Source organism: Emydura macquarii, unplaced genomic scaffold (assembly GCF_026122565.2).
Source record: "Emydura macquarii macquarii isolate MOO-44397 ecotype Brisbane River unplaced genomic scaffold, CSIRO-AGI_Emac_v2 contig_629, whole genome shotgun sequence".
NCBI lineage: Eukaryota > Metazoa > Chordata > Testudines > Chelidae > Emydura > Emydura macquarii.
In genome coordinates this window covers 3,187,201-3,205,956 of record NW_027130766.1, presented here as the reverse complement: position 1 = coordinate 3,205,956, position 18,756 = coordinate 3,187,201, and the positions used below count along the sequence as shown (strand labels likewise).

The 18,756-nt window shown below is 41.7% G+C and overlaps 1 protein-coding gene across 5 annotated transcripts in view; it reads right to left on the bottom strand.

The window, feature by feature from the left end:
* Nucleotides 1-18,756, bottom strand: part of KANSL1 (KAT8 regulatory NSL complex subunit 1) — a 151,720-nt gene that overhangs the window by 25,750 nt on the left and 107,214 nt on the right. For all 5 annotated transcript variants that reach the window (XM_067541038.1, XM_067541036.1, XM_067541034.1 and 2 more), the window contains 4 exons: nt 17,954-18,095; nt 8,139-8,243; nt 2,176-2,291; nt 740-932 (listed from right to left, as the gene is read on the bottom strand). In XM_067541038.1, coding sequence (XP_067397139.1) covers nt 740-932; nt 2,176-2,291; nt 8,139-8,243; nt 17,954-18,095 — 556 coding nt within the window. The remainder of the gene's footprint in view (nt 1-739; nt 933-2,175; nt 2,292-8,138; nt 8,244-17,953; nt 18,096-18,756) is intronic.

Sequence of the window (18,756 nt, the reverse complement as noted above, 5' to 3'; positions counted from 1 at the left end):
GCAGAAATAAGAACATGAAGGAGAAGAGGGTGAGGGAGGGCAAAACCATGTGGAAAAGAGCATGAAAAGGGAGAGGACACAGGAACACGACACTCAAATTTCAGGGCTGAAGATAGCAATCAGTCAGCCCAGCAACCCACGTGCAATATTTTATTTTTTATATATATGGAAGGCACAGAGTGTTGTAGACATGGCACAAACGTTATGAAAGCAAGTAATGATGCCTATAGTTAAGGTTGCCTGACACTTTCCATTTTAAATTGCTTATAACATTACCAAACTTCTAACAGTTTGGATTGAACTTTTCCATGTTGGGTATCTGCCTCAGGCTTTTTAAAGTTTCTGGTAATGTTTAATAAAGGTGCTCATGACAGATTCCTCCCCAAGTATTTATTACCTCCTCTTCCCTGACACCAGAGTTGCAATTATAAACAAACTGAAAGGTTGTATGGTTTCCCTACAGCATCTATAACAACCTATAGCCTTAATGTCTTCCGTTGAACTGTCCTGTCTTTCTCCCCCCCCCCTTTTTAAACGGGCCTTAGATCAACCCTCACAAAAGCAGCAAGTACTCCTACATTCGGAGGATAAGGGATTATTTTACCTTTGTCTTTACAATGGTGGAAGTACACCACTAACTACTGTGTCAAGACTTCAGTTCTCTCTAGGTCACACACACACTTCCTGCCAACAGCCCAACATCAAATAAAGATGAGCAAGATGACACCTCCACACTGACCTTTTTGGAGAGGGGTATGATGTTGCTTGGTCGAACGAGCCGTCGCTTTTTGCAGCTTAGTACTGGGCGGGTGCGAGCTGCTACACAGGTTCCATCAGAAGAAGAGACCATGTTCAATCGCTGCTTTTTATGCAACAGCTCCTCAGCATCTGAGCCATCTCCCTGAGCATGTTCTGCCAAGCCAGACTGAAGACTGCCCAAGAGCAGAAGAGATTTAGAATATTAGACATTTTTATTCATTTGAACTGTGCAGTGAATAGATGCTACCCTAAGATCCTAGCTAGGCTCACAATTCTGACCTAACCTACCACGTCAGTTGGCAAAATTAAAACATTTTAATATTTGACACTGTTCCATTTTCTTTTCTTCCTATCACCTTCCAAGTTTAAAAAAAAAGTTATGAAAGTACAGGGCAAAGAGTGCTAATTAAAATCCAATGGTGAAAATTACACACAATTATGCCAGGATAATTCAAACCCAACCTGAAAAGTCCCTTTCTATCCAACCCCACTGCTCTACCAATGAAAATGCTTCAATCCTGGCATGCAGCATCCCCTGAAATTCCAGTCTTGGATCTCCTGAGATAGTGGCAGGTTATGTGTAATAGGCCTAAATGCTACTTGGCACCAGGTTGAGAAACAAATTCATTGGAACTGATGCTTAAAACCTAGACATGAACCCCAAATATGGTCTCCACTACAGAATTATACCATTGCAATCTTCTCCCGTGTGACTGAAATGGTGCAATGTTCACATTAGCCTTCCTGTTTTAGGTGCACACAGAGTACCATGTTCACACATGGCATCCCTGTGTACTTATCTTAATTCCAATTCAACACCCCATCCACTGGCCAGAACAGTTTTCTCCTCATTAATACTTAAGTTTTATAAATGAAATACACTACTCTCAAATGTAGAGTCTCAATGACAGAGCTAACTGCAGGCTCATCACAACATTTTGTTACTGTGCTGGGATAATCAATTGAACTGATGCAACTGAAACACCAGTGCTTTCTATCCATATAGAGTGTACGGATATAAGAACAAATGCAATGGCGCTGGAAACCCCTATGAACAATTGCAAGCACTTGTGAGTACTACATGCATGGCAGCTTTCCAACAGTGCTTGCAATACTAAAATTCTCTAGTGTAGACAAGTTTCTAATGTCTGCTCTCACCTAACACTTATAAATCCTGCTATGTTCTCTTAACGACAACAGCTCTAAGAAAGAGATATTTGACATTTACCTAGGATCTTGTATGTGATAGCTTGAACCACATAAGTAGCAAGGACGTTCAAAAAACCATAACCATGCCTGAAAAAGGTTTTAACTTGGTTACAAATTCTAGAGTAGGCCAGGCCTAGTTCATAAAGGGATATTACCAACATCACTAGAAGCATAAGCCCTCCCCAGCAGCCCATGCAAGAACCTTACGTGTTAATAACTCCATTGACAGGTCTCAGTGCTCCACAGGGTTTGGAGGGAAGGGATTCTGGAGTATTTCCAGCAGATGTACCAAGATTCACTACTGGCTGGGAAACGGAAGCACCCTGCAGAGGAAAAAAAAAGGATGCAATAGATAAAGGTTTCCCACATAGCCATGTAGATTTCCCTCATCCCTAGCTCTGCATCCCCAGCAGAGACCATAACAATGGGCTTCCACACAGAACTTCAGTTCCAGGATTCACAAACCAGCACATGCCAAAACACAGAACTGAGATTGGGGAGAACATTGCAATGGTTTCCTCCTCCACCAGAGCTGTTCATATGCAGAGTTCCCACTGTGTGAAACTGAGAGGATTCTAGTCTTGTCAGATAACTGCAGGCATGCAAGAAAGACTGCCTCATTGGCCAACAGCAAAGTAAACCAAGAAATACTCAGAGTCTTCCTAATAGCACCGTATCATTATGCCTCATTGTAATGCAATAAACCACTTGTGCAAACCACTCTTACACTTCAGTGATCTGCAAACCCCCTCTAAAGTTCAGTGGCTTTAGATCATGTGAACTGCCAGCATCACCCCAGATGCCCCTTCTACATTAAAGAAAAAGGACCACCTTTACAAAAGGTTATCTGCATCATTATGCACCTAAACACCTTCCTAAATCTGGCCCAAAACGTATTTTTAAATACACTGAAGTGTTAGCGTAAAGAAGGCAGCTGTGGTTTTGGCCTATGCTGGCAGGTATCCCACTACAGCTACGACAAATGCCATGTGTATACGAGCATTTTTAAATGTGTTAGCACACACCATTTTTCTAAATGAAGCTAAGGCCAAAAAGGATAAAAAGCTGTCAAGCCCACGATACCCTGACGATCCCTGGTAATAGGCTGAGGTATAGGACCATCTTAAGGTATCAGGAGGAATTTCCTCTTGGGAGGGGATGACCCATTTTCCCCTCGCTCATCTGGCCCCTCTTCTTGAACGTCCTGAAGTCTGTTTTTGTAAGCCCATGAACTCTGAGGCAGAATCTCAGCTGAAATCCCCCTGGAAACTAAGAGCAACAGGCTATGTGAAGCTTGTCCCTTCACACCCAGTAAGTGAAGGGGTGAACTCCTGACCGGAGGGAGGGAGTTGGGTGGGGCCGGTCAGGAGGGAATGTTCCAAGAGCCAGGGGGAGGGACTACTCCTTTAGACTAAGCAAGAGTTGTTACCAAGGTCCTTTCTTTCCTGTCTGCTGCACCTTGACATTTCTAGCTCTTCCTCTGTGAGCACAGCAACAGGCTGCCATTTCACTCAGACTTGCAGCTAGCCTGGCATCCAGTCACACACACTGAGCCCTTGAATGGAGACTATTTTTGTTCTTTGTTCTTTTGCTTACACCAGGATAAAGGTAATTTAGACTGCAGTATGCGTTCACTCCACATACGACATAGAAGGGGAGGGGAGTGAAGGTAGCAATAGCAGCCCACTCTGAACTCCAGCACAGAGGCAGTGTTGTTCCAAGGGGCCTAGACTGGGAGGCAGCAGAGCTAAAAGTTGCCTGTGGCTACAGCCCAGAAAAAATGGGCTGGAGACCCTGGAAACCCAGGAGGAGGAAAAGTCGCTTAAAAAGCAGGAACAATTCTCTGGCAGTCCCTAGTTAAGGCAGCATTAATCATGTTTGTTCATTTGTGGTGGGAGGAGAAGATCTGCTCTCTTAGGGCTATGGATGATGGTCATTCACCATAGCTGTGGATATCTGGGCTGGAGTCTCCTAACCAACTTGCAACTGGTTTGCATCCTTTCCTTGTCTTTTTTTTTTTTTAATCCCTTGCTGCTCTACCACTAGGAGTGCCCATTTCAGGTGTGAAAATCTGGAAACTCAGACACTTCCCAGCGCTGGCACCTCAACAAGAGTCAGCCGTACTGTAATCCCTGCAAAGGTCACCTCTTTGCATTTGGCACTGGGAGTTTGCAGGCCACGGAGGCCTCACATTGTGCTGCAGAGGCAACACAACATTTCATTCCTATACATCCATGTAAATCTCAGACCTACTCTTTGTTTAAGACCACTCCTCTCACCCGCCTGGGTTCTGATGCTTCCCCTCTGCTGGTGACAAAGCCTTTCACTGTGGCAAATGCATCACCAAAAAGTCATAACGTACCATCTCCTGCTGCTGTCTGCATCAGAGAATGAGCCTCCCAGCCTTGGGAGACAGACTTGTGTTAATGGGGTTTGCACTAACGTACTAAAAATAGCTGTGTAGATATTGTGGCTCAGGCTCTCAAACCTCCTCTTTCCCCCTCAGGCTTGAGAGCCGAGCTCCAATGTCAAAGCAACATCTACACAGCTATTTTTAGTGCACAAACCTCACCAAAACAAGTCTGTGGACCCAGTCTAGGAGGCTCACTCCCAGATGCAGTGTAGATATACCCTGAAGTGTCTGAACTATCTAGAAGGGCTGGAGACAGAAGAGGAGAACAAATGTCCTCCCTGTAGTTTTCCTCAGATCACAGTGCTACACTGTAGATCATCAAGGGCTTAACTGTTACTACTTCTGAATTTCACGTCATTCATATTTTCAGACATCGCATTTCCAATCCTGAAGTGGAAGCTGACAAAAGGGATTTCTAGGTCTTGTGTGTAAACCTTCCCCTCCGCTGCCAGTATAATGAATTCCTCCTAGGTATTATCAGGCAACATTCCATCATGCTCAGTGCCAGAAGACCTGTGATCACACAACACACACCTGCCAATGGTCAACACCTGCTGGAACCCTACACATTGGCCAGAGATTACTTTGAATGAAGAGACCCAGACACTAGGGAATGATTTATGATGGATCCACTCTCCCTCCCCCTTCTATACACCATCTGTCTTCCTCTTGCAGATTGCTCTGCAGTAAAAAAATGGGTGCAACCAAAGAAAATGGTATTCCACACAGCCCGGGGGGGGGGGCCAGAGCTAGTAATGCAGAACCCTGGAGCCTGGCCTGAACAGAAGAGCTCAAGTGTATCCTGAAAGAGGACCCTGAGAAGGGGCACCAGATAAAACTGCCCTTCTAGTAAGAGTTCTAGTGCTACAGGAATGTGCTCCAGACTTGTTCTCCAGCTCAGTGTAAGCCAAACCTCTTTCTGACTCATCACCCCACCCGTCTCTGTGAACAACAGCAATTAAGCACATGAATAATCCTGCAGGGGGAGCGTAACTGCTTTGTGCCTAAAGGCAACATTTCCTGTGGCTGACGCCCTCAGCATTATCTCAGACAGCCAGGCAGCTCAGAACTAAACAAAAGGTGGGACACTGGTAGAGCCCTGCACAGAAGAGTGGAGAGGGGTGATAAGCCAACTTCAGCTAAGACCCCTACATGGAAGTGATCAGAATGAATATTTTTACTGCAAGGTAAGAGCCCTACGGAATAGCAGACTTTTAGGTGTAGGCTCCAGCGGTGACAATATCAGCACATGCTCCATTATTTCTTAGCAGCTATTTGTACGGCTGTAGCACACAGGAGGTCCAAGCAGGGATCAGGGTCCCATTGTGCTAACACTGCACAAACAAAAAAAGATCCCTACCCTGAAGAGCTTACGTTCCAAGTAAAAGGCGACAGAGATGGGCACAAAACTGGGAAACACAAAGTAACAATGAGAGGATAATGACCAGTATGATTCAGTGGTACCAGCATACCACCTGACTAACCAGACATCACAGCACCGGAGAGTTTTAAGAAGGGATATGAAGGAAGATAATGAGGTGGGGCCTTGCCACCCTGGGGATGTTTATGGGGAGCTCCTTCATAGAGTCAAAATGGACACCTAAGTTTTATTTTCCCCTTTGGAAAGCCAACCTTGCATTGGCTTATTCTCAGCAACACTCTCTGATTTAAACCGACAATCTAGAACAAAATGAAGTTTTCCCACTATCACTGTTAACCTCAGTCTTCAATCTGGCATTGACTGATTCTCTCAGGTAACAGGAAACTCATCACTGTATGGGTTTGCTTTCTCTGAAGTGATCACAGAATTCTGTTCTATTGTATGTCTATTATTCCCCGCCTATTTTTTTTTGGCAGTCATGAAAAAGGGGAAATAATCATTGGTCAGAGCCAGCCACCGTATGATCTAAAGCACCTTCTGTTATTCCAGTCCTGTATCTTCACACTACTCTGCTAGTGTACCTCAATCCTGACCTATAGCATACCCTGATGTTCTGGTCATATTCCTGTTAATTGTAGCCAATTATGTAGTAAGTTTTGTGATGGGGTGAACTGTCATTCAAGGACTAGCAAGAGACTGCAAACAAATGTATTTGAATCCCAGTTTCAAGAGGTGAAAATTTAGTACAAGTGATCTATAGCACCATCTGTCCTTTACAGATCAGACAGCCAGTCATTCGGTATTCTTGTCTATTATGGGTTAGTATTGGTAATTTAGTATTGTTGTCCATTAAAAGTAGGTTTGGCAAAATTATATTTTTAAAAACACAATTCTGACAGATTACATCAATGTTTATTTTTAAGCATTTTTTACATTATCCATCCATTTAAATTTTCATTTTGTGGGAAAATATGAGGGAGGGTCAAACAATTATTTAATGACAGCAGACGTTAAGATTCAAAATGATAAACCTTTGTAACCCTTAAAACAAACTGTCAACATGATATGCCAAAATAAACAAAGCAAATAACTTTAAATCAAACTAGTAAGTTCTCAAGCTGCATTTTTCTTACTTCCACTATTTTTAAATTTTTAGTATCAAAGAAATATTTTTTCTTCCTGTGTGTTGTATATGCAGTGAAATTGACATTTACCCATAAAAATCTAATCCTTCCAAGTTCAATTATGAGAAAAGTATCAGGGCTGACACTTGCCAGTGTCAAAGAGAACACTAGAACCTTTCAAAACAGGAGGTCATAATAACTGGAAGTTCTCGGTTTTGGGAGCCAAGTTCCAAAACTTTGGCAACAAGAAAACATTTGTTTTATTTAATATTTACCCACAGAAGGAGCTCTCTAAACTATGATTGCTTAAAACCCACTGCCTCATGCAGGGAGAAATATTCATCTGTTCTGTGACTATTTTTTAAGTTAATATTAACTATTTTGGGGGGAGACCGATAGAAACTCTCACCAACAGGAGCAAGTGGAAAAATTCATGTGTTCCTTGGGTACCCCTAAATTTTGCTCCAGTTTTAAAACTTACTAGATCCTAGTAGCAGGTGCTCTACCTCACCAGTATGAAGAGCTAGGGCAGGTCAGTCCAAGTGTGGCTCTCAGTATTATAAAGCATCTTGCAAACCCTCATCTTTAATATGTAGGTGTTTCCACAGATGACTACAGGATCAAGTCAGGCCAGGCTGCACTGCATGACCTGTAGTCTCTATGGCCTACATTTCTGTATTAGAAAATAAATACGAAGCTCTTCATAGAGTTTCCATCCATGGATCTCATTTATTCCCATTTTGTGGGTAGTGAAACAGAAACACAGATTAATAGCCATTTTTTCAGAAGCATTCACTAGTTTTGTGCCCCTCCATCTCTGGGCGTGCAATCAAGATTTTTCTGCTAGAAGGAGGAAGGTCTGAGAGAATAATTTCATGTCTGTAGAGTAGTTTTCACTTGTAAACCACTACGCAAGTGCAACATTAATGTCAGGTTTATTATAAGGGTCTCAAAGGAACGATGTTCTAAAAACATGTCCAAGTCATCATATTTGGTAGACTCAGACCCCCTGAACAACCCCTTCTCACAGCCATCGATTCCCCAGTGAAATCCCACTAAGAGGGTGTCATTTCAGGAGGCCTAAGAAGTGGGAGTTAACAAAACTGTGCATCATAGAGTCTTTAAAGGGCTTCTAGACACCACAGTCTAATGATCTGTCTTCCAGGACACACACCCAAAATATAACATGCACCAGTACATAGATATGTATCTGTACTGTCTCGATGTGGTTCTTTCTATTTTTGGCACTTACAAGTCTGTCAGTCCCGGGCTCCAGCTTAACTTCGGCACTAAGGGGATGGGATGCATCATCTATTGCAGGATCTGAGGATGACGCTTCACCAAGAACTATCAGCCCCTAGTGGAAAGAAAAAATATGAGAATTATTACTGTTGCATGGTGGATGGATTTCTTCAGTCTCATGTCTCTTCCCTTTCTTCACACTCCAGAAACCCAAACCCCCACACCAGGTCTGTGTTCCCACGGGATGGTTCAAACAGGATGCCAAACAATCTCAGCTGCCCGGATTTTCATGTCATCGAAGAGGAACTGGTGCAGATCCCATGGCTTTGACCCATTCGTAACATGCAGTTAAGCTCCGTCTCAAGCAAGGCTGCTGAAATGCTGTCCCCTCCTCTCTGATACAGCTAAGCCCATCATATATGGAGTGTATGTGAGCAAACACAGTGAACTTTTAATGGAATGGAGAAGAGAATTGCTTCTTGTAATAAAGAACACAAAGTGGAACCCCTATCACAGCAAGAAAAAGGGGAGGGCAAAGTCAAAACTGTCGATGCAAAGACAAGAAACCCAAGCTAAAAACCTCACAACCATCTAGGAGCTCTGAGCAGATTTTTGCCATGGGCACTACATTCTCAGAGTTCAATAAAGGAGATAAAAACACTGATATTTAAATAATCAATAGCCACTATAAATCCAGCAGGGCAGGGCAGAGAGGAGTGTTTTTATCAGGGTTACAATGTTTTATCAGGGTTCCTTTCCCCCCAGAATAGTTGAGGCTTAAATCTAAGGCCAAAACTACTCTACCTCTATGCTTCACAGATGTTAATTCATCATGGCTGTATGTGTGCTAGGAGTTGACAAAGATGACCTATGGGGGAAAAGGAGGTAACTTCTTTGTAAGATCTGACTGGGAAGCAAATGAGAGATGGGCCTCAAGGACAACACTGGCTCTTATATGTGCAAAACACACCCCAGGTAAACATAACAGCGAAGGGGCAGCAATAAATGAGAACAGAAGGACGATAAAGCTTGTGAGGGTGGTGGGAGCACGTGGAGCGTCTTAAAGGCATGAATATATTGCAAGTTGAAGGCCAACTTGGACAAAGGTCATCTGTGATCACGGAAGGGACTGGTCCTTCTCTAGGATACAAACAGGGCTATTTGGCATGAGGAGACCGGACACAGATCAGACACTCGAAGGCCCCAGAAGCTGCACTGTGTCTTGCCACACAAGCAATCTGAGCTCTAGTTTTCCAGGAACAAGAAAAGGACATTAAGGCTAGGGAAGGGCAAAAATTCCCTCACATCCAAAGAATAACTGTGGCCAGGAGCATGGTCCCGTATTATTCCTAAATTATTTATTTTTTGAACTCACACTAATCCTGGCTGCACTTTTCCACACTAAAAGCCAGGCCCAAACTTCACCGCCACCATTTCCTCCCTCCCTACACTCCTGGATCCTGGGCTAATACCTGGGCCCACTCAGACCCCTCCACAAGCCCTGGCATGGACATTTAGTATAGTGACAACTGCATCTTATGGATAGCTGTATTGATGGCACTGATCCCATATCTGAGCCTTTCTGAGGCCAACATCATGACTAGAGGGAATCTGATCTAGAACAGTAGTCCACTGAGTTTCCAGAAAATCATGGTGGCCCCATAATCCAGTAATTTATTTATGTAAAAACCATACATGAGATAACCATGTTTAAATACAAGGGATAGATGGTTTTTGATTAGCAATTCTGTCTGTGTCCCTTCTTCCAGCTCTCTCCTTCCTTTCCCCTTAAGAAAACTAGCTTAGGTCTAAGGGGGTGTTAATTTACTAATTTCTATGGTTTTCCAGTAGCCATAGGATGGTGCTGGGCTGGAAAGGTGCTGGCTTCTTGAATTCTAGACTTGATTAAATACTACTGTGCCTCTTCTCCCAGCCTCCATGAATGCTGATCTACCCAAAGTGACCCATCACTTTCTCCAGCCAGTTCCAGATCCATCCCCGAAGGTAGGAACCAGCAGCAGGGAGGTAGGTCAGATAGAGGAAAATTGGCATGGAACTAGCAACGGACAGACTGGCAAAGGAGAAAGGTGTGTTGGAAATCCAAGGGAAGTCTTTCTTCTGGCACTCATGGATTTGTGTGCACTTTGTTTTGCTCAGAGAAAGCAGCAGAAGCGAGGAGGCAGTGAAAGTCAGAGATACTATGAGCTGCTCTGTGGGCTCTAAGACAACTGTAGTGATCAGGTCTAGCACATTAAATATTTATTAGTAGGAATTAATTTGTAACTTTTTTTTTTTTTTTTTTTAAATATCAGTCACTGTTTCATTCTCAGTACCTGAATAGTCTCTCAGTCGAACCTACCATTTTACTGTTACTTAGCCAGAGAAGCTCTAGTCTGATGATATACAGAAGAGCTTTAAAAATGCAGCTCACCATGTGGAATAGAGGGGAAAGGAAACATATTTTAAAATAAAATTTTATGTTTTATAAACCTTCATTTAAAACTTTCGAATTGTATCCTGTTTTTTCATTCTTGGAGATTTATTACCAATTCCTACATTACATTCTTTCTCTGGGTACTATATATCCTGAATTGGGCTGTAGGAACTGGCTAGCTTTCTTTAATCGCAAACCTATATAATTTATCACACTATCAAAATGGAACCCTTTCTTAGATGGTTGGTGTTTTATTGTTTTTCAAGCCTTAATAATCTACTTTTCTTTGTAATAATAATAGGGATTAGATCATTAATTGATATTACAGTTCAACTCCCCTTTAAAGCAGGACAAGAGCCCTATCATATGAGCCCTATCAGGGACGAAGAATTACTTTTTTAAAGCACCCAGAAGTGTGCGAGGCGCTTTACAGACAAGAAATTTGAGGGATCCCCCTCACATTTACTAGCGAGTCTGATTACTTCTTCTCCATGCAGGTTATATTAATAGTTATGGGATTAACGGGAAACCATCTGTACACTGCATTTGAGAACATGACACCTCCCAGAAGCATAATACTCATAGTCCTAATAGCATTAATCAGTCTCTGATATGATATTGGGTTAGAAGGGGGCAGCAGAATGCATAAAGTTATATCAGAAAGAGCCACAGTCTTAAAACTGGGCTCCTCACACAGAGACCATATAGTCCATCACCTTCACACCTTAATCTGATCCACTGAGCTATCCCCAAGCTTTAGTAGGTGATGTGTAAGTGGAAACTGCTGCAAATCACTTATTGGCAACAAGCTCCTCCCAATAATTGTTTCAGATGATCCCTCCCCCTCCACCAAATCATGATTCATAGCAAAATCCTTGGGTTTTTTCCAGATCAGCAACTTCAAATGGGCCACATAACTGTGTGCATGGTGTAGGAGTGACACCACCACCAACCAACTAGACTAAGAACTAGACACAGTATAATAAATTTATCTGTCTGAATTGAGAAAAAATCTGAACCAAGACTGCAGAGATAAAAGTTACCCCAGCCTGTACCTGCTTTCCAAGAAGCAGTTTCACTCAACCTCTTTACACCTGACCCAAGCTCATAAGAGCAGATACTTTCATCTAAAGATCTTAAAAACCTTAAATTACATCTCACTACACTGATGTGAGATAGGTAAGAAAACTTGAGGCAGAGAGAGAGAGAGTAAATTCACTGTCCACTCCTCCTCCGACACAGAGAGCTCTGCTAGCAGTGGAACTATTATACTACTGTTGCAAGGAGGGGCAAAAAAAAAAAAAATTTTTTTTTTTTTTTTTTTTGCCTGAGTGCCAACAGCTACATTCATGGGTAGTGTCGTTTTCTTTAACTTGAAAAACCTAGCAGTGGGACAGATGCCCAAGAAGGCTTTATGAAGTGAAGACATATTGTGCAATTTACTTCATAAGTACATTTATTCCCCCAAACATAAGCAGCAGACACAATATATCCAAAATGAAGAGATTGCAATTCTATCAGTAAAAACAGTTACAAAACACAAGTCCCAAGTTTGCTACTAGCTAGGCCTACAAGCCTTTGAACCTGCCCTCAAATACATATAGATTTAACATATTCGGTTTTTCAGCATACAGCTTACCATTGCAATTCAACCAATCCAAATATGCTGAAAACTCATCTGATAGATGCCGAGATGGCTTGATAGCACTACAGATCTTGTAAAAATTGGTATTCTGAATTTAACTGCCATCTTCCACTATTTTACTTCCACAATTTTGCCCTCTTTTGATGCAACAAAATGATGCAGTTTCCTTTAGAAATGTAGATTTGAAATAGAAATCTGGAGCTTCAATTTTAAATTTGAGAAAAAAAAAAAAAAAAAAAAAAGGAATTCAGGATTGCTTCCTCAGCAACCATATTTTAGCCTCATCTTTCTTGTTCTAGATTCAACCTATGATTGACATGGAATCAAAGTATGTTGGCTTAAGTAACCAAGAGATTCTATACTGCTCCTACAAATCATATTTCAATTTTGTCCTTGTGTGGTCCCAAATCCAGCCAGATTTCCACAGAGACCATGAAAGTAGTGTCAGCTGCTTGTAATCTACCAAATCCATCTGAAACCTTCAATTGCTTTTGTAATCCTAGGCTCTCTGTTTCTGAAGTTTCTCACTGTGTAAAATGCCTGCTATTCCTCCCTTTCCTCACCCCCAATCAGCTATCCAGAGCCTAACGGTGATTGCAGAATTTCCGACTGAATGGTGTTACGACTTTGAATGGCACCTTTTAGACCCATACATAAATTTAGGATGGTTTCACCCGAGACGTTCTTTTGTTGTTGTCTGAACAAATGGCAAAAGGCCTAGTCATAGTTTTCTCTGCATTCTCAGATGGACTCTTCAACTGGGAGACCATGTGGGAAATTGCTCACTGAAAAGATAATCTTACAAACTCAACATTCTCTCAACGGACGAGATGAGCTATCCAGTTTTACACAGAACCATAGATGTACTGCCCATCTTGCAGAAGTTCAACTCCACCCACTCCCCTCTAACATCCAAGGTTAGCAGTGATTCCATGTTTAAAAAAGAGGGAAGTGCCTATGACGCTATCCACTAGATCCATTGAGATTTTTAGACAGTTCCATAAAGACTTGGGCTGTTTTAAACATGGAAATAGCTGCTACATAGCAAACTCCTGCATACTGCAGCAGTGTTTTAAAAAAAGGACTTCCACCAATGCAGCACACCTGTACTATGGATTTGCACTACTAATCTACAACCAGGGCAAAAACCCTAGTGTAGACAAGCACTCATTCCCTCAAAGGAACAAGAAGCAATGTTTCCATTTGACTTTCCGAAGAATTAAATTTTGCATTCACAGGTTCAAGTTGATACTAGAAACACCAGGCTTTAAAAACCTCCACATGACATTTCACGTAAATACTTCCAAAAAACAGACAGCGTAAGGGACGTGAGGACGGACGAGAGAGACAGGTGGACAGTATTCGGCAGGGACTAGGTTATGGTTCCCTTCCCTTCAGAGCAGAGAGAAGATACTAAAATTGGTCAAATTCAAGAAGGATTAGTCATTGTTGGCCAGAAAATCTCCATTTATCTGCCACTGAGACACTGTAGCTATTCCCAATCAAAACTTTCCTCTATCACAAGCATAAGTAGCTTCAACTCATGTTTCTCTGTGGACAACAGGCCAGGTACATTCTGTGCTAATCCCAAATCCTGGTAGCCTCTAGAACAGAAACTGCCAAATTGCTCAATGTTAAGTCACCAGGGATTGTACTGCAATTACTGCACCTGCAGCACTTAGTACAAGAGGAGAGAGAGAAGGACCTGAAGACAGAGCAGCTCTACAGCATTTACTTCATAGGCACACCCCACTTCCTTCTCATTTCACATCCTCCATTTACCCAAAGAACAGATGAGGAGTATAGAAAGCAGCAATACATGCAGAAGCTACTCCCTCCTCCTCCCCACCAGTAAGTTATAGCTGTGACCTGGAGGGTTTGTCTCCATGGTTAAAAAGGGAGTTTAGTTTCCAATGCACCTCTGCCGAGACTGCCATCAAGGTTCCCAGTTTGATGGTGTGTGATATGACATGTCCATCCACTCGAAAAAAAAGACAAACTACTTGGTTGCACTGACCGAACAGCAATCATTGTGTCAACTTCTGGTTAACATCACCACAGATCTTAAATTCAAGACACTGAGCTAGAGTTGAAAAAACTCAGTATCTTTCACAGTTCCAAACAGCATGATCCAACACAGAGTCAGGAGACCTAGTGCCAGTTCTACACTGACTTGTTATGTTCCCCTACAGAAGAAAGTCACTGCATCTCTGTGCCTCCATATCCACATGTGTAATATGGAAGTGATAATTACCCTTCTTTGTAGAGCATTTTGAGATCTAGATGTGACCTGTACTACATAAATATTATTCATTTTCCTCATTTAACATTTGAATGAGACCATCAAGAGGAATCCTCTTATTAAGCACCTTTCTCCAATACTACAGAACCACTCCTCTTCAACTTCACTGGTTTCCTGCTCCTGTGCACAGTGTACCTACTATTCTTACCTTGCCCTAGCTTCCATTTTCTGAGTGGTCCTCTTCCTTCATGGGCCAGAAGATCACAGGCTCAGATTCCATACCAGAAACTGTGCCATCTCTGATAGAAGTTACAAGATCACGTGGGATTTTAGAGGAGTTCAGAGGATAACCCAGTTCTAGACAAAAAATATTGTCTTTTTTTTTTTTTTGGAAGGGGGGGCGGGGGGGAAGGTGAAAAGGATGAAACAAGTTCTGGCCAGGATAGATAAAAATTGATTTTTAAATAAAAATCAAGAAATCCATTTTTAAATCATTTTAATTAATATTAAATATAGGTTTTAAAAAAAATAAACCTATATTTAAAATTAAATTTGAAGCTATGACAACCTACGTTCAGGCCTAAATTTAGATTATAATCTATTAAAATAATTAAAATAAAAATATTAAGCTGTACATGTTTGCTGCCGAGATGCAAAGAAACTCAAATCACTGAATTGTTGGAAGTCATTGGCTAGCACATGGAACCAGAGTTTGTTGAAGTTGTAAACCAGCTTTTGACAGCAGTAGCCTCTTCTGCAGGTGTAGAGAGAACATGTTCTTCGTTTCAGTTTATTCCACTAGTGCAGTCCAATAACTAGTTTATTCAAAAAGTTAAGAAGCCATGAAGTTGAAAAGTCAGGAAAGCTTATTTTCCTCTTCCAATCTCTCAATAAAATAGGTGTGAGAAAATAAGATCTATAACTTCTATAATCTTGAAGGTCACAGTGACTAAAAACAATCAGTTCAATTCACTAACCACAGATATACTTCCTTTGTTTAATAAGTCAGTCAGTTTTAAATGTAAACATCTTTTGACAAACTTTCAGATAAACATTTTTCCTTATGTATCCTGAACATTTGAGTATGCTTTCACTAACAAACACACTCAAACGCTGTTTGTGCATATTTAATTGAATTTGAATTTCCATCCAAATAGAGCTTGACACAATAAGAAATGTGTAATTCAACACTTTCTAACGTTAAAAATGTAAAAATTAAGAATCTGAATAAATGTAAGATAGCTACATAACTGCTAATAAATATTTGTAAACCACACCCACTCAGCCACCATCTCTCCCCCCATCCTGGTTAGCAGAAAGAAATACCAAATTTAGTGTAAAAAGCTATATTTAGTTCCAAATGAACTTGCCTGAATGGTTACTACCCAACCAGAATCAAACATTCTTTTGGAAAATAACTAAGAAGTACTTATGCATAGCATAACATAATTAACATTGATTATTTAAATTAAGATCTCCCACTTGCTGATCTAAATCAGGATTAAAAGCAGTGACAAACCATTTTGATTTAAATCACCCTAGACATGCCAGGCTGTGGATAAACTGTCACTTAGTACAGAGTCACTGCACTAAATTTGTGTTTTGTTAGTTAAACACTGCAATATCTGGGAGCAGGAAAGGCACTTGATTATAGCCTATACAATTATAGAAGCTATTTAAATGCATGTCCCATGTATATAGCTAAGAGAGCTTCATTTCCCCCTCACCCACCAGTCCTTGGACCACCATCAGATTTCAGCCAGAAGGATAAAGAGATGGGTGTAGTTTGTGCCAGACCCACTCAATGGCACTCTGATCAGTAATAACAGGAGATGGCTCCCTTGGCCCGGGCAAAGTGTGTTGCCACCCCTGTAACCCCTACTCTTGGTGCAAAGGGGAGCTTAGGGCCTGAACAGAACATGTCATGACCAGACCTGATTGGCTGCCTCCATTTAACCTGCTCTTTGTCAAATGTATAAATGGATGCCCACAGAAGCAGTATCCCACATTGTGACAACTGAAAGAATAACTCCACAGCAGCAAGTAACACATTCAGCTCACAATGGAGACATGGGTTTCAGTGTGAATGGGTCTGAGTGTCCACAAAGACAATCCACTTGGAACTATTGATCAACATTCAGGAAAAGCCGAGGGCCGGAATGCCTGTGGGTACTTAATAGCATGTTGGGGACTGAGGTGCATCGGCTGAGCTGGATGGGGGCTTTGAGCTAGAACAGGAGAAAATGCTAAAGATAAGAAGAATTAGAGCTGAATAAAGGCCCTGGACTGGACTAGCGGACAGAAGTTTGTAGACTGGAGGTTTTGGGCAGAGTTGGAGGGTGGAATTTCACTCAGTACTTGAAGTCAGAACTGAGCGTCTCATTTATTTTCCAAGAATACTAAGATTAGAGCTCCCACATATATTGGGGGGAGGAAAAGGATAACATTGAGGAAGAAGGGGAAGCCCTATGGAAACCCCATCTCAAGCAAAATAGGCTGCTGGAAAAGCTGCACCACCACAGACATTTGTACTAGTTTTGTCAGAATGTAAACTAGTATTAGCTCCACTCTGATGATGCCAAATAAAGCCTGCTCTTCTCTAGGGCAGATGTCTGTAAGGGGATGACAAATCTCCATCTCTCCCACTCACAACTTTAAAGCAGAAAGTACCTCATAAGAAGAGATGACCGATTTTTCCATGAGCATGGCTCCTACTTTGCCTCTAAAGCTATATCCCACACAGACTACTAAAGCCTATGTACAAACACAGCGGAAGTTTTGTATAAAGTCAGGTATGACACTCACTCTCACAGGAAGCAAATGTATGGCTGTTTCCAAATAAAAGCAGTTGCTCTTAGACCTGAAATATCCCAATAATTGTATTTTCTTATTAGAGTCTCTTCCTCCCCATTACCTCCCCTTTCAACACTTGTATGAGACTCTCAACTCCTCTTTTTTTGCCTCTTCACTCCTTGAAATGCTACATATTTCTGCTGGATTCCGCTGGTGGAATCTTCCCCAATTTCTGAAGCCCCAGATATTGATGCTATGGTCCTTTAAGTTTCTGCCACCTGATAGATTCTAAAACAGACACTCTACAGTCAAATCCTTTTGGGTATTAAGTACAGACTAGTTTCTTCTTCCCCAGAATTCTCCTGCTCTGCTGCTCTTTAGTCACCCTCAACTAGCTATAACCATCTTCCCGGCCAGTGTATGAAAGCAGCAACTCTCAGCTTTAGCCCTGTTCAACAGTTATAATCACTGGCTTAGGCGACACAGCAGTCTTTATGCTCTTTGTCAGCCCAGATGAAAGAATTGTTCCTGACATATGTTCAAAGTAACATTAGAACTAACCACGTTTGTGCAATAGTGGGAACAGACACCAGACATATTAAGCCTCAACACCCAGAACAATATGTAATACACATGCACACCCTGCCCTCTCTCTGAAAGGAAACAGCCACTGAGAAAAAACACATGTCCCCAATCCCCCCCATTCCTTACCTTATTAGCACGAATCTGTTTGTAAATATCTGTTTGTTGTCGGATTCGGTATTCTAGGTCTGAGACGTGAGCTTGGAGCCAGTTCCAGCGACTGACTATAGCTGCTCGGTCTGCTGCCCATCTCCATTCTGACCGTCTCCTCCTGAAAAAGGGAAACAAATACTTTTGAACACAGCTCCAAATATACATTGACAAAGTTTTGCTGGGTTGCTCACAGAGCAGATACATCAAAAGCTTAATACTAAAACGGCCTGAATATTCTCCTCTCAAGCACAATATTAATCTGCTGCAAAATTGCAGAGGCCTGCTATGATAAATTACATTGTTCACGTCTGATGTTCCTAAAATCTCATGAGTCAGGGCTTCTGCCAGTTACCTGTAGAAATCAGGAAGGAAATCAATTTTAAAATGCTAATTTTGCTTAAGGCCCACCTCCCAAGGGAGTCTGGCTCTCATTGATAGGGTGCAAGTCATTGCAAACTCCTTGTTTCTCAATAGCAAGCATATCCTTTTGGAAAGAAAAAAAGACTATATTAAATTTCTTATTTTAACAAGCACAAAGAAAGTACAGATTAGAGATGATGCTCCCTGTTCTTATAATTCCACACCACTTTTTCAAACCTTCAAGCATGACATGGCTATCTAACTATTATGTACTGAAGTGAAGCTAAACATATTTCACTTAAACCACAGAACAATTAGATAGAAACACCTTTTGGTCACATCGAACACAGGCTGACTTAGAGGTGCCAGACCTCATTCCCCAAGCCACACACTCAACTCAGATACCCCTCATTTACTCT